We start from the raw sequence: 24,414 nt of genomic DNA on the forward strand, positions 1-24,414 counted from the left end.
ACCACCGAAGGGCTGGTCACTGGGGTCTTTTGAAAGACGTAAGAGGGCCAAAGGTTACAAGCCCTGCCACACAAGATAACCCTATACTGTGTTTCAGATTGATGACCTCTGTTTACAGTACAGTTCTGTGAACTTTGCTGTCAGTTTCTTAATGACTTTATTAAGAAGCTTCTACTTTAGCACAACACAGACTCTAAATATAGCTGGAGACCCCGCCTCCGTGACCTGTTTATGTGGCCGCTCTGGAGTCAGAAACCTGTGCATTTCCAGTTTAGACAGTCTCCTCTTCTATGCTTTCCAAAAGGCTTCTCCCCAGTGGTCCAGGAAAGGGTGTTCACCCACTAAGGTGAGAGCCAGGAGATGAAAGGGTGGGGGCTGGCAACAGAGCTGGGGAACATGGGCAGAGCCCCACATGGCTGGATCAACTGGAGACAGAGCAGTTAGAGGCCGCCTGAGGATCCTGAGGTAGGCCTGGGGCAGAGTCCTGTCCTCCTCATGTCCGTTACCCGGAGAGCCTCACTATTTGATTCTCTTTCCCACTTTCTTACAGAAGAATTCATCTCTTCTCTAGTTTGTCCTGTAACCTGTCTCTGATGTGCGCATGTCCCAGTCATTTCTAACTGCTTCCTCATACTTCAACTTGAATCAGTCTAGATAAAGACTTACAGTCTTAATTACAGACTTAATTACCCGTAATTTCCCCGCAGTTCTCACTGTTTCCTTTTGGGGCAGGGCTTGCTTTTGATTTTGTTTTTGCCTCACGCATAGACACTTGTATGTATTATAAATAATGTTCCTTAACAATCCTTTTCCTTTCTTTCTTTCTTTCTTTCTTTTTTTCTTTCTCTTTCTTCCTTCCTTCTTTCTTTCTTTCTTTTTTTTTTTGAGACAGAGTTTTTCTCTGTAACAGTTCAGGCTGTCCTGGAACTCGCTCTGTAGACCAGACTGGCCTTGAACTCACAGAGATCTGCCTGCCCCTGCCTCCTGAGTGCTGGGACTAAAGGCATGCCATCACCCATTGGAAATAAAATTATTCTAGTCTTCCTTTTTTCAATGTGAATCTATTCATACATCTATCTCTTTACCCTGAAAAGAGCCAGACTATAAAAGTCTTTCACTTTCATTCCCTCTAAAAAAAAAAAAAAAGGTGTTTTTCAACCCCATCATTTTCTTCGCTCTTACAAAGGAATGTGCATATTTATGATAAATTTATATTTGCTAATATTACTTTAGGTTAGCACCCAATTGTGTGCATAACAATGGCAGCTTTAGTGTTGAAACACATATAACTATGACTAGAAAAGTGAGCTTGGTTTCTGGTATTGCATGAGGGGTATATTATAAATTACTCCTTACTCTAGGTAGGGCACCTTTGCAGTTTTTGTACCTAAATTTAGATGCCCTCTGAGATATGGGAGAATTGACCTCCTATGAAATAGACGTTTAGAAGTTACAGTGAAAATGCCCTTCATTCTGTGCACTCATTCATGCAAAGAGCACAGCCCAGTGACAGGCTCCAGAACACTAAGCCTGAGAAACATGGGTGGGGGAGATTCTTGCCCTCTTTTTGCTTTTTGTTTGAAAGGCACAAAGCAGAGCGCTAACACTGTGTGACGGCATAGATACTGTCCGATTGGATGGTACTGAGTGCGTTCGTTCAATATTTACTGAAAGCAAAGACAAAATATTGGCTAACTCAAGAAAAAGGTGTTCAGACCATAGGAATTAAGATGAGACTTAAAAGTGCGAAATTCAGACCACAGAGGGTATTGGCACTGATCATGGATTAGGGGCAGATGGGAAAGTCATTTAGTGTGAGGCAGACACACCTATCCCCTGCCTGGGCCACATCTTGAAGTTACCCCCACACAAATCTGTCAGACTTAGGGCACCAGGCTAGCTAGGTTATGGGAAGTTGGGAATGTCAACCTTGGGGATTCTGACTATAGGCAATTAAAGGAACTTTTCAAAATTTTGAAGAAAAAAAATCACAAGGGAAATAGCATTTTTGAAAAGATAATCCTCTGGAGTTATCTACTGTGTGTGTGTGTGTGTGTGTGTGTGTGTGTGTGTGTGCATGTGTGGCGGGGGTAAGGGGTCGGGGGGGGGGGAGGAGCCCGGGGCAGGAAGCTCAGCAAAGCTATTCCAGTACTTCCGATGAGACCAGAAAGGAATGGCTGATATGTTGCTGAGAAAGGGTTGTTATTTGTACTCTGGTTTTGTCTTCAAGAAGTTTAGCTTAAAACAAATCTCCAGAATCCGTCTGCCCACCTGTTGCAGTTGCTTTTCTAGATATATTCAGCCTGTGTAAATTGTTTCAAAACCTACAGATGTTTCTCAAGACTGACATGAAAAAGGCTTGACATTCCAATATTTTATGACATCTTCCTGGCTTGGGGGAGAGGACATCCTTTCCATAACATTTTATTTATTTTGTGTATATTAAAAGGACTTCAAAATGATGTGAAAAGTAGTAAAAGCCATAAAAGTAAAGCTTATGGTTCTAGTCAGGAAGGACACGAGCGTCCGTCCGTCCCGCAAGTTGCACTTTCTGTTCATATGAGGTGTGCTCTGTGGTGTAGCTGTGTGCCGGTCATGTCATGAACCACATGACGATGTTGGAGATAAACATAAGAGACTTTGCCCCATGCTGGGGACGAGCAACAGAGCAGAGAAGTTGGACTCACTCACTAGGAAGCGGACTACAGGCGGGAGGATCCTGGGAAGGCAGTGGAGAGGTGAGGCTTAGGTAAATGTCTATTCTATGAATACCAGTGGGGGATCTTTCCATAAAGTGTACATTCATCTCATTTTATTTTATAGTTACAGCTTTGGGGAGAGCTATCTTTCAGAGGCCAGTTTCTAAGAAATCAAATATTCGCTTCTGTTGATAATTAAGAATGCTTCCTAAGTCTTAGGATGGAAATTAAGTTTTCTGCTTTTTATTTGCTGTTTGTTTTTCCGTGTTACTCTACTCTGAATTAATCGATTTACTTACCCTTTTCCCAGGCATTATGAAAGACTTCGACTTCAGAGTTACTATCGTGGTTATAGGTCTTTGCTTTCGGGGAACAGCGACAAACCCATCAAGAAAAAGCAGTATTTTCCGCAGTTCTGGGTACCAGTGGGATGGGCATCTTCTGGCAAACTGGTCTTCAACAAGACACACATCACAGATGACAGAGACTGTGGATATGAGCTCCCGTTTCCTTCGAGTCCTCTTCCAATCTCACACGAGGAAAGAATGGCAAATAAAACATCTGGACCTGAGTAACCGTAGCATATCGGAAATGACCCTCAGCTGGCTCGCTCCTTTACATGCTTTGGAAACACTAAACCTCAGCAACAACGCCATGCGCTCCCTCTGGCTGGATCTGCCCTTGGCTCTCCCCTCGCAGCGAAGCGGCGCCCACAGCGGACTGCCCCATCTAAAGGTGCTGATACTTCAAAGAAATCAACTCAGTGGCACTCCTAAAGGTGAGCACTTTTAAAGAAAGGATGAGACAGAAAGACAGTATGTGGGGAGCTGGTGGTGTATGTCAACAAGAGCTCTGTATTTCGTTCAGTTACAAGGGAGCAGCTGAAAAAGCTAAGCGGTCTGACCGAGCAAATACAATAAAGGCGTTTCCTAGTGGCGCTGCCGGCCAGAGTGGAATCTACAGTTAGTGCAGCTTAATCTTCCACTTGTCTCACTCCTGTTAATGGTTTATGACTTTGCCAAGAAACCCTGGGAATCCCCTAAGTGCTCATAATAATCTCTAATGTATTTAGGTTTGTTTGTTTTTGAGGCAGGGTCTCACTGTGTAGCCCAGGCTGACCTGCAATTTCCTATGTAGACCAGACTGGTCTCAAACAAATAGAAATCAGCCTACCTCTGCCCTCCAAGTGCTGGAATTAAACATGCACACCACCATGCCTGGCTAAGCTATCTATCTTGTTTGCTATATCTATTTACTAAGGTGTGAAAGCCCTGAGAAACAGTGGAAACAAGGTATTTTTAATAGATAATTCAAATTAAACATGTTACCACATTTACAATTTTTTCTTCTTAGAATCCATTTTGCATTTTTAGTTGTCCTCCACATGTAGACCAGGAATAACATATCACAATAGTCTATATTTGTATGTAAAACTTCTTACTATGAAACCCAAATCAGAATTCCTTGCTGAAGCTTAAGTTGGGTCCTGGAGATGCGCCTTCGGTTTTCTGGCACAGGGGAATAAGTTTCTGATTCTGAGCCCCTGGGTGTTCCCAGGGCACATACAACAGTCTCGGGCCGGCCCTCCTCTGCCCTTTCAAAGTCTTCCTCCACAGCTGGGGTAGAATTTTAGGTTCAACCAAGACATCAGTGTGTGTGTGTGTGTGTGTGTGTGTGTGTGTGTGTGTGTGTGTGTGTGTGTCTGTCTGTCTGTCTGTCTGTCTCCCTGACCCCCTGCTACTCAGAGACTAGCCTTTCTCAGTCTCTCAGATTGGTGGAAATCCCTTCCCCTTTCTGCTTCTTCAACGCCCTTTGAGAAAGGCCTAGGGATTCACTCCTCTGAGATTCAGGACACCCAAACTCCTCTGCTTCATTTTTGCTGGGCACAGTAGCACAGAGCCTGCTTTGCTTTTAGAATGGAGACTAAGGGAGCCACAGGATTAGCAAAGGAGACTACTATCCTAGAATGAGTTGAAATGTGACCCTCCCTCCTGAGGACAGATGTGTTCTCCAGAGGGCTTGCAGGTATGACTGATACCAGCCAATTCCACTTAAAGGTCAAAGGCCCAGTATAGACACGGGCTTCTTCCTCTCTGAGGTGAAACTTCTGCCTTCCAGACTGTAAGGGGGGGAATGGTAAACGCATAGAGAAAGCAACAGGAAAACAAAATGAGCCAATCCTGCATCTGGAATTCTGTTAGAACTCTAGCAAATGGCGCTGTCAAGAAAGGAAGGATGCAAACATAGAAAGTCCATGGAATGTGTGGATCTGATTGGATATATTGCAGCCATTGTACCCAGTGGTTTGTGATTTGAACTCACGTCCTGTAGCCAACATACTCTTGAAGTCTGTCTAGGTCAGACCCCCTCTAACACCCCTTGTCATCCTGCGAGGCTGACCGTGGCTAGGTACACAACCTTGGATCTCATCTTGGAGGGGAGGAGTTGGTGAGATGTGCTGCTTGGGCGTCACCCTACATCTGGCCTCTTGACTCTGCCGCTCAAGTCTGCCTAATGATGGTGTCTAGATAAAACAGGTGCTCCCTGGCCTATAATTACCACAAACCCAACACAGGTCACAAACACCGTAAATCAGAGGTGCATTTAAACATATCTGCTGGGGTTTGAATATTAAATAATTCCCCCAAAGGCTCATGCGTCTGAACACTTGGTCCTCAGTTGATGACACCCCTTGGGGAGGTTACGTGTTGTAATAAGGCCGCTTGTTTGTTTCCCAGCCACCTGGCAGCTCAGACCTGAAATAACCACACAGAAACTATATTATTTAAATCACTGCTTGGCCCATTAGCTCTAGCTTCTTATTGGCTAACTCTTATATCTTAATTTAACTCATTTCTAGTAATCTGTGTATTGCCACAAAGCTGTGGCTTACCAGGTAAAGTTCCTTCATTTGTGTTCAATGGGGCTACATGGCTTCTCCCTGACTCTGCCTCCTTTCTCCCAGCATTCAGTTTAGTTTTCCCCATCTATCTAAGTTCTGCCCTATCAACAGGCCAAGGCAGTTTCTTTATTCACCAATAGTATTCACAGCATACAGAGGGGAATCCCACAGTTAGGAACTTTTAGAAGGAAAAAACCAGTCTTGCTGGAGGAAGTACATCACTGGGGCAGGACTTTGGCCCCCTTGCTGTTTTCCTTGTGCTCCTAAATTTGGATGAAACGCACACAGCCAGCTGCCTGCTCCTACACCAGGCCTTCCCAGCCACAATGGACTCCAGCCCTCTGGACCTGTGAGCCCAAACCCTTTCTTCCTTAAGTTGGTTTTGCCAAGATATTTTAGCACAGCAAGAGAAAAGAAACAAACCTACCAGCCCCTGACCTCCTCGGCATCAGAGCTGAGTATGCCCTCCCTTAGACAGTCTCAGAACACTTACATTAACAGCTAGAAGAAAAGCCTGCAATGCCAAGTCCATTTTCTGATAAAATGATGGGTATCCCATGTCATATAGAAGACAGTGTGAAGGTTTGAAGGTGTGAATTGGTGGTCGTGTAAGCACAATTTCAGACCATCGTGAAGCAAAAAAATAATCACAACTCAACCCATCATAAATCAAAGGCTCCATGAGCTTTATCTGAATTGTGAAGATTCAGTGGAAAGGGTCCCTCATGTTGCTATAAGCCATGCTCAGTTAAAAAATGTGAAATTAAAAGATGTGAAAGGTTGTTTGGAAACCTGAGGGAGATTTGCAAACATTAGTTTTTATTGCTCTCTTGGCACAAATGGAGAACAACAGTATACTCAGAAACAAAGAATTAATTCGCTTCTCTCTACATCTTAAAACGTTAAGTCTTTATTGCTATGGAGGGGACCCATAACCCACTACAATCCACGGCAGGGCCGTGCATGTCTGTTTAGATTTGCTCTACTCATCCAGAATGAGAATAAATTAGAAACACCCAGAAGGCAACTCTCAAGCCACTGACTGTGCAGCACACAGAGCTTCATAGCCTATGACTTGTGATTGTTTATAGGACACTCAGAAAAGTGTCCCATTTTTATAATGCTGGAACACCACGCTGACTAATCAGGCATGCTCCTGTGTTGAGTCAGCTGTGACATCAGCAACAAGCTTCATGTGGAGGAAACACCCTGTTTCGGTGCTGGGCAACACAAGAGAGAAGCCAGACATGAACACAACCTTAATGACAGTTCCCCCTTCCACCCATCACTTTGGAATGGTAATAACTTAAAATCAATATATTGGGTCTTTTTATTACTGTAACATAATGCCTGAGATAAACAACTTGAAAAAGGAAAGTTTTGCTTTAATTCACAGTCCTGAAGGTTCCAGTCCATGTCAGTTGGTTCTGTTGCTTTGGGCCTCTTTTGAGCTGTACATCATGACAGGAACACATGATAGAAGTGTCTGACTTCATGGTGACAGACAGTGAGAGAGAGAGCAAGAACACAAAGTACAACAGTCCCCACCAGGGGCATGACCCCTTTGGCTGCACACCTCCTGCTAGGCACCACCTCTTGAAGGGTTCGCTTCCTTTCAGTAGCTCCAAGCTAGGGACTAAGTCTGTAATGCATGCCATCCTAGAAACATGCCCAGGTGGAGGGGAAGCCCAGCCAATCACCTTGTTTGTAAGGCGTGTCCCCCTTAGGCTAATATTTACTTATAAAATATTGCGGGTGTGTGGCCCACCTCCTCTTTGTTTCCTGCGCTTCACTAGAACTCTGGCTTTGTAAGTTTTTCCCATTTCCTCCTTTTATTAAAGCTGAATATTTTATAATAAAGCTAGTTTGGTTAATTCCAATTGCCGATTGACCACGCCCCTTTGCCCAGGCCATAGCAACCAGTATTTTAGGAGTTTAAAGCAATGGAGTCAGGCTCTAAGACCTTCATCGAGCAGGATTTTCAATAGCTTTCAAGGTAGCTGGGAATGTCCTGGGACAAACACCTCGTGCTGGCCCCAGGGAGATTGATAGGTCAGACTGGCATCCTCCTGCTAACCCACCAAGTTTCAGAAACTAGAGAGCTGCATTAGAGACGAGGTGAAAGAATAGATGACATTTGAAATGAGAAGAATTAGGAAAGACATAAAATCCCATGTCTTATAAAACAAGAGCTTTTTTATATTCTTTTACCCACAGGGATTGCTATTGGATTATAGAAATACAAATAACCGTTCTCAAAATCAACTCAATTTCTAAAGAAACAAAATGTGCAGACGACATTAAGCCAAGAGAGCAGGACTTTGAGTGACTTACACACCTTGGTCACAATAAGGGATGACATTAAATAAAATGTCCCACCCTGGGCCATTTTAGACCCTACTCCAGTTCTTAATACTCTGAACTTGAAGCCATGACTCCAGAATGGTGTTGTTGCTGTGTTCTCTGATGACCACACGTGAGAAGGCATGCAGAAGTTCATAGTTCAAAGACAGTGCTTACTAAGATGGTGGCTAGACACCCTCTCCTGCCCTTTTTACTTAGGGACTCTAATATGATTTCCAGGAAATAATAAGACTGTTTCTGGCCTCTTAAATACTGGGTGACTAGATTTCACCCCCTCATAACCCATGTCATCATCAGAATAAAGTTCCAAAGTTAATTCCATTCCCACAAAGTCACTTCTTACTTTTCCTCTCAGCCCTGAATTCTCCCTGCTTGTAACATGGAATCTAACTGCCATGAGATGTCCCAGTGGCTCCCAGCATCTCACAGCTTCTGCTCACTCGCCTCTGCATCATCAGTGGCTCAAATAAGAAACACATTCCCCCCATTTAGCTGTCCAGCCTGGATATGTAAATGAGTTACTCGAATGACCTCACTCCACTTTGGGAGACCTTGAACAGTCAAGGTCTTTGTAAGGACCACACTAGTACCTTAATGAAACAAAATCTTAATCCTCTAAAATTGGAAGAAGTTCATGGCACATAGTCCCATATCCAGAAGAAATTTACCCTTTTTGGGAAATCCTGGGTAGACCTTATGAGGGAAGATGAATAAAACATCTTACATTACTCTGTTTCCTTAATAACTCACCTTTGATAACTCACTTAACATGAAAAGTCATATCTCTGAGAATAATGAGTATACAGGATCAACAAATGAGTATACACACAGGTGCTATCTGAAGCCTGGAACTCAGTGATGTCATACACAGTACCTTAGCCCAGTTAGCCACCTTTGGTGCTGTTGGATGGCCCTGCAGCTCTAACTGTGGGGCCCACCACAGTTTTCTTCTGTTCTTGTCACTTCTTTGATTTCATGTGCAATAGAATGTTAAAAACTATTTTCTGGCTGGATGGTGATGGTGCACGCCTTTAATCTCAGCACTTGGGAGGCAGAGGCAGGGGGATCTCTTTGAGTTCTAGGCCAGCCTGAGGTACAGAGTGAGTTCAAGGACAGCCAGGGCTACACAGAAAAACCCTGTCTCAAAAAATCTTGTACAGAAATATTTGGCAGAGAAAAAGATAATTCAGGCTGTATACGGGCAAATGCTCATTTCAAAAACCAAAAGCTATTCTAAGTGTCTTCAATGGTTCGGAGTATTTGTCATCTGTGCCGTTGATCTGTTCACAGTTGTGTGGGTCTTTATAGTGTTAGAGGACCCTCCCCTTCCTTGTTCTATGCAATCTTGGTTCTGTGCCCTGATTCTAAGCCATTCTGACCTGTAAGATAACCATCCCCATCATCCAGCTATGATCTAGCGATCACTGTGGAAGTTTCTCCAGAACCTTTGGATAACCTATCTTTCCCATTCTCCTCCTCATCATCTCCTCAACCCAGGGAAACACTGGTTTCTCTCCTGGCATTGCAAGATCACTTGAACTTCCTGTACATTTATATGAACGGAACCATACAATACAGACAGACCTTGACTTATGATGACTCAAACTTTATGACCCTTGGTTTTACAGTGGTGACAAAACAATACACATTCAGTAGAAAATGTCCTTAGCATTCTGTTTTTGTTCCCCCTGGGGCCTTTGATACATAGGCGGTGGCAGAGTCATGGCTCCCAGTCAGACTCTGTGTACTGCATTGTTACGCTAGGCTATTTGGTGGGTTAGTTATATTAAAGGCATTTTGATGGGATATTTTCAGCCTGTGATGGATTTATTAAAATATAAGATCTTTGTTTATCAGGAAGCATCTGCTTTCACTTTTTGCTTTATTTCAGCATCTCTATTTCAGTGCAATTATTTGGATGTTTACTTGCATCATCATATATATTAAATTTTTGTTATTTTTCTCTGCTGAGTGTAAGCTCATCATTCACCGGCTGACAGATAGGCTAGTATGGGGGAGAGGCTCAATGTGCTGGAATGAAGATGGATGGAAAAGATAAACTACTAGATAATCACTAACCAATAGAAAGGCAAAGTGTGTGTGAGAGAGTGTGTGTGTGTGTGTGTGTGTGTGTGTGTGTGTGTGTGTGTGTGTGTGTGATGCATATGTTGACTTCAGGTGCTTTCCTCTATCAATTTCCATCTTAGTATGTTTTTTGTGTGTATATGGTATGTATGAGTGTATGTGAATGCATGCTTGTGTTATGTGTGAACACACATGTATGTGAACGCACATGCACATATGTGTATGTGTGCACATGAAAGCCCAAGTTTGGCACCGAGTATTGTTCTAGTTTCCTACTGCTGCTTTGATAAAATACCCGGACCAAAAGCAACCAGGGGAAGAAAGGGTTTATTTGGTTTAAACTTCCAAGTCACATTCATTATTGAAGGACGTCTGAGTAGGAAGTCAGGATAGAAATCTGGATGCAGGACTCATGAAGGAATCCTGCTTGCTGGCTTGTGTGCGGGCTTATATAAAGTGATATTTTATTTATGGTTTAGTAAATAAAGTTTGCCTGAAGATCAGAACGCAAAGCTAGCCACGCTAGTCAGCCATACAGGCTGGGTGGTGGAGGTACACACATTTAATCCCAGCAGCCACACTAGTTAGCCATAGAGGCCAGGCAGTGGTGGTGCATGCCTTTAATCCCAGCACTAGAGGAATATAAGGTGGGATGACACAGGAACTCACTCTCTTTCAGTCTGAAGATTCCATAGAGGTAAGAGCTCTCTAGTGGTTGACTGCTTTGCTTTTCTGATCTTCAGCTTGAACTCCAGTATCCGTCTCTGAGTTTTTATTATTCATGCTACATCTGGCACCCAATATATGTGGTACAAATTCATGAAACAACCATTTGCCTGTGGCTTTATAGCCACTGGCAGAGGCCAAAGCTACATGCAGCCAGAGTCACCGCCCTACATTCTGGGTTTTCCTTACTTCTCTCCTGGTGGGCTTTTGCTTCGTTTTCAGGCCGAGAATTCCGTTCTTAGGCTGCTTCCAAACTAGGTAACTGCCTTGAACTCCAGTCAGGCTTTTATTGTTCTACACGGCAACAATAAGATTCACATCTTCATCGTTATTGGTGGCAGATTTGGTGAGAAAATTTGAAATTCTTAAAGGGAAGAGTTACTTAAAAGGGAGAGCTTTTTACCACGTTAAAAAATGGTAAACACAATTGCGATAGAGAAAGTTAGGTCTCTGTATGATTATGTAACGCATAATTCAAAAAATGGAACAACTAAATGAAAGGATGATCAACTTAACCAGGATTGACTTTCTGTTAATTATCATTTTGATAATCCTTGTTTTTTTTTTTTTTTGATAATTCTTGGTTTATCTCTTAAAAAGTTGTTTGGTTTGACTGCCAAGATACAGGCCTTAGAAAAACTTAATAAAATAGATTATAGAAATATTCAGATCTAGACAGAGGAATTTAATGGAGAACCAATTTCAGCATTGCATTATAAGGTTAGAGAGGAACAGCCTAAGGTCTTCAAACAATCAACTTTAATATACCCAGTAACCTTAAAGGAATTGCCAAATAATAGAGGGTTTGTAAGAAATAATTGGGCTCCTGCGCCAATGCTAGATTTAAAGAGATTCAAGGAAGCGGTAGTCTCACATGGCATGCATACACCTGTTATGAAGCAAATGTTAAATTTGAGTCAGTTTGTGATAGGATTATATCTAAAGACTGGATAGATATGGTTATAGCTGTTTTAGAACCTGGTCCACAATTTAAAAAGAGCACCTGGTTCAGAGAAGAGGCTAAGACAGTTGAACAATAAAGTAAAGCGAGAGGTAAGGAAATCTCCCAAGATCAACTTCTTGGAGAAGGAGATTATGCTACTATATAGAAAGGCAAGCTTTATATGATGACTGTCCCCGGATTTATGCTAGTACAGGAGCTACTAAATGCTCAGCATATTGAAGAATCAACTTGCCTTTGGAATTCTCTATTTGTTATTAAAAAGAAATCTGGAAAATGGAGAATGGTAAAAGATTTAAGAACTGTTAATAAGATGATTAAGTCAATGGGCTCTCTTCAGTCAGGAATTCCTTTGCCTTCTCTATTGTCTATAACATGGCCTCTTATTACTATTGATTTAAAAGACTGTTTCTTTACTATACCTTTATAAGAAAAAGATAGAGAGAAACTTGCCTTTACAGTACCTCCTTATAATAATTCTCACCTTGTTAAGAGATATCAATGGAAGATTCTCCCACGGGGAGATGTTAAATAGCCCCACCTTGTGCCAATATTTTGTATGGCAGCTGTTGGAAATGATACGTAAACAATTTCTTCAATCTATAGTTTATCATTACATGGAAGACACAATTTTATAGATACTTTAGATACCTTAAAAAGAATACTTTAGAAAGAATGTTTGAAGAAGTAAAGAAAATTTTACCTTATTTGGTATTACAAATTGCTCCTGAAAAAAAATACACAGAGGAGATTCTATTAATTATTTAGGCTATAAGATACATTTACAAAAAAATTAAACTTCAAAAAGTGCAAATTAGAGCCAGGCAGTGGTGGCACACACCTTTAATCCCAGCACTCAGGAGGTAGAGGCAGGTGGATCTCTGTGAATTCAAGGCCAGCTTGGTCTACAAGAGCTAGTTCCAGGACAGGTTCCAAAGCTACAGAGAAACCCTGTCTTGAAAAAAAAGTGCAAATTAGGAGAGATCGATTGCAGATGCTTAATGGCTTTCAAAGTTTGCTAGGAGACATTTTGAATCTATGATTAACTATTGGGATAAAACCTCATAAACTGATTAATTTAAACAAAACCCTAGATGGTGACAAGGACTTAAATAGTCTCAGGAAATTATCAAGAGAAGGAGAAGCTGAAGCTGAAAGAGAATTGACTTTGATAGAAGACAAATTACAGAAGGAATACATTGATCATGTGGATCCAAATCTTAACTGAGTTCTGAGCATATTACTCTCCAAACATTCCCTTACAGGAAGGAATTTTAATGCAGAGGGAAGATATTGTTTTAGAATGGATTTTTTTTAGCACATAAACCAAGTAAAAAATTTAAAACTTATGTGGAAAAGATCTCTGAGTTAATTCTAAGAGGAAAATTGAGACTTCATCAATTAGCAGGAATAGACCCAGCAGAAATTATAGTGCATTTTAATAAGGATGAAATTTACAAATTATGAACAGAAAGTGAACACTGGCAAAGAGCTTGTAGCAATTCTTTTGTGAGAGATTAACAAAAGAATCTCCAAAAGAAGAGAATTCAACTTACAAAGAGAACTAACTGGATTCTTTGTCACATTGTATAGGACATACCAATAACTAGAGCCCCTATATTCTATACTGATGCAAATAAATCAGGAAAGGCAGGATGCAAATCAGAAAATTTAATAAAGTGAATCAAAGCCCTTATTATTCTGTCAAAAAGTCAGAATTATATGCTATTCTCGTGGTACTAATGGATTTTAAAGAACTTCTCAACAGCCGGGCGGTGGTAGCGCACATCTTTAATCCCAGCACTTGGGAGGCAGAGGCAGGCGGATCTCTGAGTTCAGGGCCAGCCTGGTCTACAAGAGCTAGTTCCAGGACAGGCTCTAGAAACTACAGGGAAACCCTGTCTCGGAAAACCAAAAAAAAAAAAAAAAAAAAGAAAAAAAAAAGAAAAAAAAGAACTTCTCAACATACTTGCCAATTCGCAATGTGCAGAAAGAGTTGCTTTGCACTGAATTTATACCAGATGATACAGAATTGACTTTATTATTTATTCAGTTACAAAATATAATCAGGAATAAGAATCATCCCATGTATATAACACGCATCCAATCCCATACAGGTCTGCCAGGGCCTCTAGCACAAGGTAATGCAGAAATTGGTGGATTGTTGATTGGAAATTTCATAAAAAATATAATGTCAATAGAAAAGGTTTAAGAAAGACTTTTTTATTATGTGACAAGCCAAGGAAATTATAGGGAAATGTCCTACTTATTCTTTATACAACCAAACACCACTACCTGCAGAAAGTATCCCAAAGGGTATTCAAAGAAATAAATCTGGCAGATGGAAGTGTTCCATTTTGTAGAGTTTGGAAAACTGAAATATGTACACCACACCATTGATACCTATTCAGGTTTTAAATTGGCAACTGCTTTGAGTTTGGAAAAGGCTGATTTGGTAATTACACATTTACTTGAAGTTGTGGCCATCATGGATATCCCTGTACAAATAAAGACAGACAATTCTCTGGCATATGTTTCTAGGAAAATGAAACAGTTTTGTTTATTAGAGTATTATAGCTTATTATAGGTATATCACACAATCCTATAGGCCAGGCAATTATAGAAAGACCAAATAAAACTCTAAAAGATATGTTAAATAAACAAAAAGGATGATAAATACCCCCATAAATAGACTGAATAATGCTTTATTAACTTTGAATTTTCTAAATGCTAATGATAAAGAAACAACAACTGCAGAAAAACATTGGATAGCATCTTAAAAACTATGAAATTAAAGTAGCCAATATAGTTTAAAGATGTACTGACCTCAGAATGGAAACCAGGACATGTGTTATACTGGGGAAGGGGTTTTGCTTTTGTTTTTATAAAAGAAGGAAAGCTATGGATACCATTAACATTGATAAAGATTCGATTTGAACAACAGACACCTCTTAATTAGGAGAAATTATATAGTTCATCAAACAGCATGGCCATTTAATCTAAACTAACCTATAAAACTAACAAATACTTTTCATTTGATAATATATAACTAGCCAAAAAGAGAATTTCCCAAAAATTTAGGGTTGGGGAAGGGTTTGTTTTTGTGTTTTCAGGAGAATAAGGCATCCAGCTAAGGAATCCAAAGACAACTGGACAAGAGAGACATCTGAAGAAAAAGGATAAATCATCAAGAGAAAAAAGTCCCAAGAAAAAGAATTGGCCTATTGGTATATTACATTCCCAACAGGAAAAAAATTCATAAATCTTCCCAAATGTTTGTTTCTGCTGTTCTCTACAGACATATAATGCAAATGGTCCTTTTGTAGTACCTGTCCTACTAAAAATTAAAGCTGGCTTTGGAGTTGGAGCATGGCTCTCTCTTCCTCTAAACCCAAGCATGCTTGTTAAAGTAAAATCCAAAATCTCTGTCCCATGTCAGAAGAGCCATCTGATATGGAACATAAGAAAAACAAAATTAAAGGACTATTTTATTGCCTCTAATCTCATAATATTTTGGTTCTATTTTGAGTCTTTGAAGCTTTTCTTTAACCTCTTTGAGATCTGCTGTACATGATATTTGTTTAAGTTTTCTGCAGTGAATGAAGACCATGCCTAACAGAAACATTTGAAATTTCCAAAAGGAGGATGGGGCCTTACAGTGACAATTCTTCCAGGACTTTGATTACACCACTAAGGTGAGAAACAACACCTAAAGATCAGCTTTGGACTACAAACTTCTCAGAACAATTTCAAGGTCACTAGCTGAAATGATCCAGCCTAACAAACTACTCTAGGCATGATTTGAGATAAGTCCTGCACTTTCCCATTATGCAGATTTGAAAACAAATAATAAAGCTACCTCTCCCAGGACTTTGCAACTCAATTTTTTCTTTTCAGAATCCCCTAAAGATGCCATCACCCCCAGACAATAGGAAATAAATTTAAGAATATGACACCCACATTCCCAAGAGGTGGGGTTGGTGGGTTTTGGTCATTCAATGGGTTATGGCTCTTTGTCATTGTTTAGGGGAGTTGAGATGGTTACAAGTTGTTATTGGTTACAGTCAGGAGGAAAGTTGAACAAAGGAGATTAGAATCAAAGTTCTTGTTTTGAAAAGAAAAAATTGGGATATAAATATGATAGGATAAAAGGGTAGAATATTGAATCTACTCTGAAAAAAGGGAAGCTATAGATATGATGAGATAAAAAGGTAGATTATTGAATCCACTTTTTAAAAGCAACTACTAATTTTAAATATCTTACAATAGACTGGATTCTTATATATTGTACACAAATTTTGTATATTGATACAAATTTGAGATTAATTTTGTTAGAATATACTGTACATACATTTCTAATATTGTTCAAGGTATCGTACCTATCTATACATCTCATTTGACAATGCAATGCAAATTTTTAGTCATTGAAAGCTATTATTAGCAACTGTTTAGGATAATAAGGAAATGCAGGTTAGTAATTAGTCACCTATTACAATCAAACTTGTAGCCATTATTATGTATGTTTTCTTTTTTTTTTTTTTTTTTGGTTTTTCGAGACAGGGTTTCTCTGCAGCTTTTTTTAGAGCCTGTCCTGGAACTAGCTCTTGTAGACCAGGCTGGCCTCGAACTCACAGAGATCCGCCGGCCTCTGCCTCCCGAGTGCTGGGATTAAAGGCGTGCGCCACCACCACCCAGCTTTATGTATGTTTTCAAGGTCAAAAGAGATACATTTTAAATAGATAGGTCATTTTCAAACACTTCAGAGATCTAAGAATATGGCACTTAAGATGTTTTATTAACGTAGGTTCTTTCTTATGACAATAAAATAAGTCTGCTCCTGGTAGCACCAGTCTACTTCTGAGAAGATAATGGACATCGAAGAAACTCCACATAGAGTTTTCTTTCTTTGTGGCAAAAGTAAACCACTGGGCAAGAAAATGCCCTTGCCTCAACTGCTGATGCTATGCTGTCCTAATTGGACAAGCAGGACACAAAAGAGAGTGACTGCCAAACCTTGTCAAGACAAGGAAAGAAAGTCCTTCAAAAACTCTGTTTCATAGAAAATTCTAAGACTTTAGGCTGAAGATGGATGCCCCAAGATCAGAGGAACTTTGGGGAAGTGACCAAACAGCCAGTTGCTTCCTTCATTTCTCAAATTTTTTGAAAGTGTCTTGCTTGCACTTCTTGCTTACTCTGTTAATATTATTTCCTTCTTGGTTCTCTGAGATAGTTGAAGACTAGATAGTTATAGTTTTCCTTGTTGTAAGACTCAGAAGAGAAATTCACTAAAGAAGTGTAAAGTGCATAAGGTTGAGAGATATCAAAAGATAGTAATGCAAATTATGATTGAAAGTAAATTAGGTACAAGACTTTGAACTTGCCAAGATAAGAGAGATAATTATGTATTTTCTCTGAGTTTATCAAGTGCAAATAGACTAGATATTGTTGATGTACTTATTGCCTGTATATATTGTATATAGTTATTGTATTTATTGTATATAGTTTTTCTTGTATTAGTTATAGTCCTCTTTTTTATTTTAGGTAAAAAAGGAAATTATAGTAGTGTTTTATGTGTTTTTTTAATAAACAAAGTTTACCTGAAGATCAGAGTACAAAGCTAGCCACACTAGTCAGCCATAGTAGTAGTGGCAGGCAGTAGTGGCACACACCTTTAATCCCAGTTACCACAATAGTTAGCCATAGATGCCAGGCAGTGGTAATGCATTCCTTTAATATCAGCACTAGAGAGAAATATAAGGTGGGATGAGACAGAAACTTACTCTCCTTTAGTCTGAAGATTTTGTGACGGTAAGAACTCTCTAGTGGTTGGCTGCTTTGATTTTCTGATTTTCAGCTTGAACCCCAATATCTGTCTTTGGGTTTTTGTTTTTCTTGCTACACTTATGCTTAGCTAGATTCTTTTCACATCCCCAAATCACCTGCCAAAGAAATGCTGCTGCCCAGAGTGGCTGAGCCATCCTGCATCAATCAAGACAATCCCTCACAGACACATCCACAAACCAACCTGATAGACAATTACTCAGTAGAGTCTTTTCTAGCATGTGGCATGTGAACAATTCGTGCTAAGTATGACAAGTGACTTCTTTGGCTAATCTCCACCTTACCTTAAGGCAGCATTACTCAATAAACCTGGGTTTGCTGTTGTGGCTAATGGAGGTACCCAGTTTGCTCTAGAGATTCTTTCTCCATTACCTCCCATTTGCTAAGTTTACAGGTGGCTACCACACCCTCCAGACTTCTTTTATATGAGGTCCACACTCTGGTCTTCATGTTTGAATGACAAATACTGTACCCATTAAGCCATCTCTCCAGCCCCCACCTTATTTTTTGAGTCAAGGTCACTCTTTTAAAGCTAAAGCTCACTTTTGGATAGACTGGCTGAACAGCAAACTCCTGGGACCCCCACCTGTCTCTGCCCCTAAGCAGTGGGATTACAGAAACACACCACATGCTTAGCGTTTACGAGAAGGCTGGAGATCTGAACTCAGGTCCTCAGGCTTCCACAGCAAGCACTTTATCCACTGAGCCCTCCCCCAGCCCAGAGAAGGTATATTAATTCCAGACAAAGAATTTGAAAGAAGAAAAATTATTAGGATAAAGAAGAGTCCTATGCAATGATAAAGGGACTAATTCTTTTAAAAATAATGATAATCTATAATAATCCTAAACATAAATACACTTAAAATGAAACATAAGAAAACTTGAAAAAAAACTGATAGTTCAACATCCCTCATCAATAATAGATCAAGGAGACAAACAATCAGTAAGGATCTTGGTGAAGTGATAGTTTAATCAAAAATCTTGATTCAATTGGCATATAGAAAATGATTCATCCAGGACTAGCGTGATGTCTCATAGGTTAAGCACACTAGTTACTTGTACAGAGAACCGAAGTTCAATTCCCAGAACCTTCATGGTAGCTTATAACTCTCTGTAACTCCAGTCCCAGGGGGCCTAACACCTTCTTCTGACCAAACACCTTCCAAAGGCATCAGGAAGTCACATGCAGGCAAAACATTCATACACATAAGATAAGAAAATAAGACATAAATTGGTACTAGGATCTGGGTTATTGCTGTGATGGGATTGACCATGCTGTTTGTTCGAGGTTTAAGGAAGACTTTGGAACTTTGAACTAGAAAAAGCAATTGCACACTTTAAGAGGGGAAGGCTATTGGGCACTCCTAGTAGAAGCATGGAAGACAGTGCTGAGGGAAATTTGAACTATGGAGGCCCAGCTCAAGTTTCAGAGGAGAATAATTTTAGTAAATGGCCTAGAGACCATTGTTACAGTATTTTGGCAAAAATGGTGGCTATGTTTTGCCCTTATCCTGAAAACCTGCCTGAGGCTAAATTGAAGCATTTTTGGATTAATGTCCTTTGATGTGGGATTTGCCTCTGTATGCTGTGGATAAGTTTTATTACCATTAGTTAATAAAGAAGCTTCTTTGGCTTATGGCAGGGCAGAATATAGCAAAGTGGGAAGTCCAAGTAGAGATAGAGGAGAAAAGAAGGCAGAGTCAGGGAGATGCCATGTAGCTTGCCAAGAAGCAAGAGGTAACAAACCACGAGCTTCGTGGTAAAATAAAATAATAGAAATTGGTTCATTTAAGATGCAAGATCTAGCTAGAAATAAACCTGAGCCATCAGCCAAGCAGTGTTGCAATTAATAGAGTTTCTGTGTGATTATTCGGCTCTGGGTGATCAGGAAGCAAAAGCAGAATCTCTGCTTATGGTCCTTAGAAGAGATTTTCCAAACAGCCTAGTGCTGACTGTGTCATATGATTACTAGTGGCCACTCGTGTAGATTTACATTGAAAAGGAGCAAGAAGGGCAAGGAGAAATGCAGAATGTACAGTTTGAGGAGAAAAGGAGCAATGTAACGGAGCTAAATCCAGTGCTCACAGAGACTAAAAAGTTTAAAGAAAAGCCTAATGCTAAATGGAATAAATGGAGTGATGACCTCTGGGCAAGAACCCACCCAACTAAGCCTCAAACTTGTGAACAGAAATGAAAGAAAGGCTTAAGCACTGAAGGAAACCATCCACAATAGAAAGCCGGAATACATGTAATTGGACAAGGGAGCCAAGTTTCAGCTCCAAGCAGCAGAACTTGGTAGCTTCAGCCTTATGGTTCTGGTTTTAGAGTCAAAGATACAAGAAAGTAGTTCTTGAATCTCCACCCAAGACTAAGGAAAGTCACTGAAGCCAGACATGTGTCAAGGGTGTCTCTGAATGGAGGTCCAGAGAGGCCATTGTGTTAAGCTATGAAGGTGAGCTCTGGATTGCCTTGGAGACCCCAAGATGTTGCAGATGCCAGAGCCATGGGATACCTGCTGAGAGCTGCTAACAGGGAGTGGAATCAGCCCAAGAAAAAGAAGTGTATTGCAGTCAACAAAGCTAAAAGGAGTTGCAGAGTTTGGAATTTGCTCAGCTGGTTTTCAGTCTTGCTTTGGTCCAGTATTTCCTTCCTATGCTCCCTTTTCTCCCCTTTCAGTTGGTAATGTATATCCTGTGTCATTGCATGTTGAAAGTATGTGATTTGCTTTATTTATTTTGATTTTATAGGAGGTAATAGTTAAGTGATTGCATGAATCACAGAAGAGACTTTGAACTTTAGACTTTTAAACAATGATGAAGCTGTGATAGACTATGGGGATTTTGAAGCTTGACAGAATGCAGTTTTGCATTATGATATAGCTACAGTCCTATACGGACCAGGGAATGGAATAATTTGGTGTTTGAATTAGAATGGCTCCCATAGGCTCATAAATTTTAATGCTTGGTCACCAGGGAGTGACACTATTTAAAAGGATTAGAAGGTGTAGACTTGTTGGAGGAAGTATGTCACTGGGAGTGGGCTTTGAGGTCCCAAAAGCCCATGCCAGGCCCAGTCTCTCTCTGACTGCAGATCCAGATGTGAAACTCTCAACTACTTCTCAGTACCATGTCTCCCTGCATGTGGCTATGCCTCCCGCCATGATGACAATGGGCTGAACCTCTGAGACTATAAGCAAGACCCCAACTAGATGCTTTCTTTTCTAAGAATTGCCCTGGTCATAGTGTCTCTTCACAGCAACAGGACAGTGACTAAACCACCCAGTGCATTCTTGGAGAACCACACCCTCTTGTCCCCTTTTTATAGGCAAGTTCCTTCAGTATCTGTCCCTGTCTGTTTTATTGGTGTGTCTGCTGTTGGGGCACAGTTACACGGTAATGAATGGTTAAGCTATCTGGACTTTGATCCAGCTCCTTCTACCCTGTCACTGGGCAAGCCTTGCGTTAGTGTTTTCTTTGTAAATGTTGAGAAGCCCCAGGACTTTGTGAACATTAAAAATGAAAGACTCGTGTAATGCCTAGAGCATAAAGCGTGTATGATTAAGCAGGAGCTTTGTGTAGTCGTTTCTCTACCCTTCAAAGCTTGGGTGTACTCTCCCTCCACTGAGCTCCTAGAAACTTACCAAGTTCCGTTGAGCATTGAGTTATTTTAAGAAACATGAATTCACATCTCTAAATAAACCAGACAAGTATGAGGGAGGTGCAGAGTGCCTGTAGTGCTTTTCCCGACGCTGTCTTCCATGCTCCACCCAGTGCCCTATGTCTGCACATTTAACACGGGAGAACAGTTTCTGCACAAAGACATGCTTTTCTTTGGCAGTTGTGTTCAATTCTGGGGGTTGTTGACAACTGCCCCTCCCCAGTCCCCGTTTGGACGTCTCCTGGTGCTAGAACAGAGAAAGAGTTGAGGGGGCACTTGGGAAGAGATGGAAGACGTACACTGGAGTTCCAGGACCATGGGGCAGCACACACAGACTCCAGGCACACAGAAATATGAGAGTATTTTACACACACATGCGCTAACTGAGCATCAGCTTTTGTTCACTCTCCTTGCTTTTTAAATATAATTTTCTTGACCAATTTCTAATATCTATCTATCCATCCCTCATGCATGCATCTGTGTGTCAGACACACACACACAGACACAGTGTGTGTATTCATAGAAATAATAGCTTTCTACAAGCTCATGCCCCATCTAAAGCAGGCAGCCTCCATTCAGGTCTATCCAAATGTCACACACCAGATGAAACTTTGAATCTTTCCAGAGAAGCCTGAAACACAGACTTTTGTATTGAATCCTTAATGTTGGCTCAATGCTTTTGCTTCTCTGTGTAGGCCAAACACCACATTCCCAAAGTTCACCTATTCTGCCCAGAAAAGACTTGATCATTTGCCAGTCAGGAGGATGAATCGTCCGTTGTGCAGTGGGGTGCTGTGGATGACTGCCAGCTCTGCCCGACATGGAAGTTTTATTGTCATGTGTCCTATTGTGTCACCGCTCTGAGCTTCTGGGGTAGGGACCTGTCATCAGGACCATGTGCCTCCATCCTAATCTTTTTATCGATCCATTTCTTTAAAGTTCCCTTGCTTGATCTGCGCATGTACGACGATCCGCACGGTGCGGCCGTTTCAGTTCTGTGACGATCCGCACGGTGCAGCCGTTTCAGTTCTGTGACGATCCGCACGGTGCAGCCGTTTCAGTTCTGTGACCTGCTCTCTTCGGCGTCAGTCTTGTCGTCGATGCCTTGCAGACAGAAGCAGGGGATAAACCTGGCTCTGGAACTGAATAAGCTTGATCTGCTACCCAGAAGTTAGAGACCCAGCCCACGTTTGAGAACAAGGCTGAAGAACGTGTGAAACTGCAAGCACCTCCCTGGGACCCATCTGGGAATTAAGTTTGCAAGTCTGCTGTGACCGGCACCTTGTTCTCTGTCTTCCTTCTCGGTGCCAACGGGACCTTTTGCGAACTTCCCAAAGCAAAGCGAAACACAAGAGGCAGAGGCTGAAACTCCATCTGATTCTTGTGCCGGAAAGCAAAGTCTGCCTGTGATCCCGTTACCATCGAAATATCTGAGGATACCTAGAAAATAGTTGTAATATCAGCGGCAAACGGTTACAAGAGTGCAAATGGCTAAAAATAAAGGTGTGCGCGCGTGGTGTAGAAGAATTAGAACCCTCCAGCTGAACAAAGGGGGCAGGTGGGGAGGGATGGGAGGTGGACACACTCAACATACAATCTACACTTGCACAAACGTATTCTTTTGCAATACAGGACCATGTAGAATGAATAAACACAAAGAGAGCCCTAAAAAAATGAAGCTTTAAAAAACTGAAGAAGAAACTTTCAAAGTGGAAGAATTCATTTATGTAATGATAAACCTCAGGGTTAAGTTTCTCCCGTGTTCACAGGGACACGGTTAATCAAAGCAACAGGTATCTGCTCATCACCTTACTCAATCATGGTTAGAATTCTAAAAATCGATTCTTTAATTTAAGAAGGGCACACACTAGACTAGAAAGACAGCTCACCAGGAAAAGAAAGGTGATTGCAGACAAGACTGATGATCTGGGTTCAAATCCTGCCCCCCCCCCCATGGTGGAAGAGGAGAATGGCTCCTGACAGTTATCCTCTACCCTCCATACATGTACTGTACCATTCACATACAAATACACAAATGATAAATGTTAAATGAGTGTGTGATAAAAACAGCACATGCTCATTTGAAAGAATGAGCCAATATATATAAAGTTAAAGAGTTTTCTCTATATCCCTCTCCCCCTTCCTCAGCCATCCTATACCAAACCGTGATGACTGTTAATTTCACTCACTACCTTATTTCTGCCCACATGCCTATGTTTCTGTGTGTATACTCCTCAAGTACATACCTACCAATGTTTATATGTGCATCCCCCTCAAGTACATACCTACCTATGTTTATATGTGTATCCCCTCAAGTACATACCTACCTATGTTTATATGTGTATCCCCCTCAAGTACATACCTACCTATGTTTATTTGTTTATACCCCTCAAGTAATACCTATGTTTATGTGTGTATACCCCTCAAGTACATACCTACTGATGTTTATATGTGTATCCCCTCAAGAACATTGTCATTATAATCTATACTATTTTGACTTGATTTTTTTTTCCTTCCCGCTCACTAACTTCACAGGCTAATTGGCCTCGTCTCTCTTAAGACCACTTATTTTTCTCATTCTTAATACACTTTGACAACTTCCCACTCAAGAGCCATTAATATCTCCAACTTCCCACCACACACTCTGCGGCAGCGAATAGCACCAGTTTAGGTTTTAATTTGCTTTTCCTTTTCTCAGGACTGTGGAAGCTGAAGTCGCTGCAGAGTCTGGATCTGTCATTCAACAGGATAGTTCACGTTGGGCTGTCTGATTTTCACAGCTGCCTGCAGCTGGAGAGCATCTATTTAAAGAGCAACAAGATAAGCACGATTCACCCTGAAGCCTTCCAGGGCCTCAAAAAATTACAGGTTCTAAAATCTTTCTTGTTACTGTCTTAACTCTACAGTCTCATGACCAATTAGATGAGAGGGCTGTTTCCTTGTAAGGGTGTCTCCGTGTGCAGGGCTATGGGCTGTTGATCGAAGCATGTGAGTCTACTTAAGAGCTCCTCAAACAACCGAAATCTGTTGCTCAAAAGCCACAGACCACAACCGAGGGCACAAACTTAGCAAGAATTCTCAGCAGCAAGAACTCACGTTATGGGGCTGTAGATGTAGCTGGGTGGATAAAGGGCCTGCCTAGAATTCCACAAGCCCTAGGTTCGATCCCAAGCATACAA

At 41.0% G+C, this 24,414-nt stretch overlaps 1 protein-coding gene across 1 annotated transcript in view; it reads left to right on the forward strand.

The window, feature by feature from the left end:
* Positions 1-241: 241 nt before the first annotated feature.
* Lrrc66 (leucine rich repeat containing 66) overlaps positions 242-24,414 on the forward strand; it is a 37,471-nt gene continuing 13,298 nt past the window's right edge. The window contains 3 exon segments of the mRNA XM_038316234.1: positions 242-346; positions 3,010-3,477; positions 23,934-24,103. Coding sequence (XP_038172162.1) covers positions 3,015-3,477; positions 23,934-24,103 — 633 coding nt within the window. The 5' untranslated portion in view covers positions 242-346; positions 3,010-3,014.

The sequence above is a fragment of the Arvicola amphibius genome, chromosome 1 (assembly GCF_903992535.2).
Source record: "Arvicola amphibius chromosome 1, mArvAmp1.2, whole genome shotgun sequence".
In the NCBI taxonomy this organism is placed as follows: Eukaryota; Metazoa; Chordata; class Mammalia; order Rodentia; family Cricetidae; genus Arvicola; species Arvicola amphibius.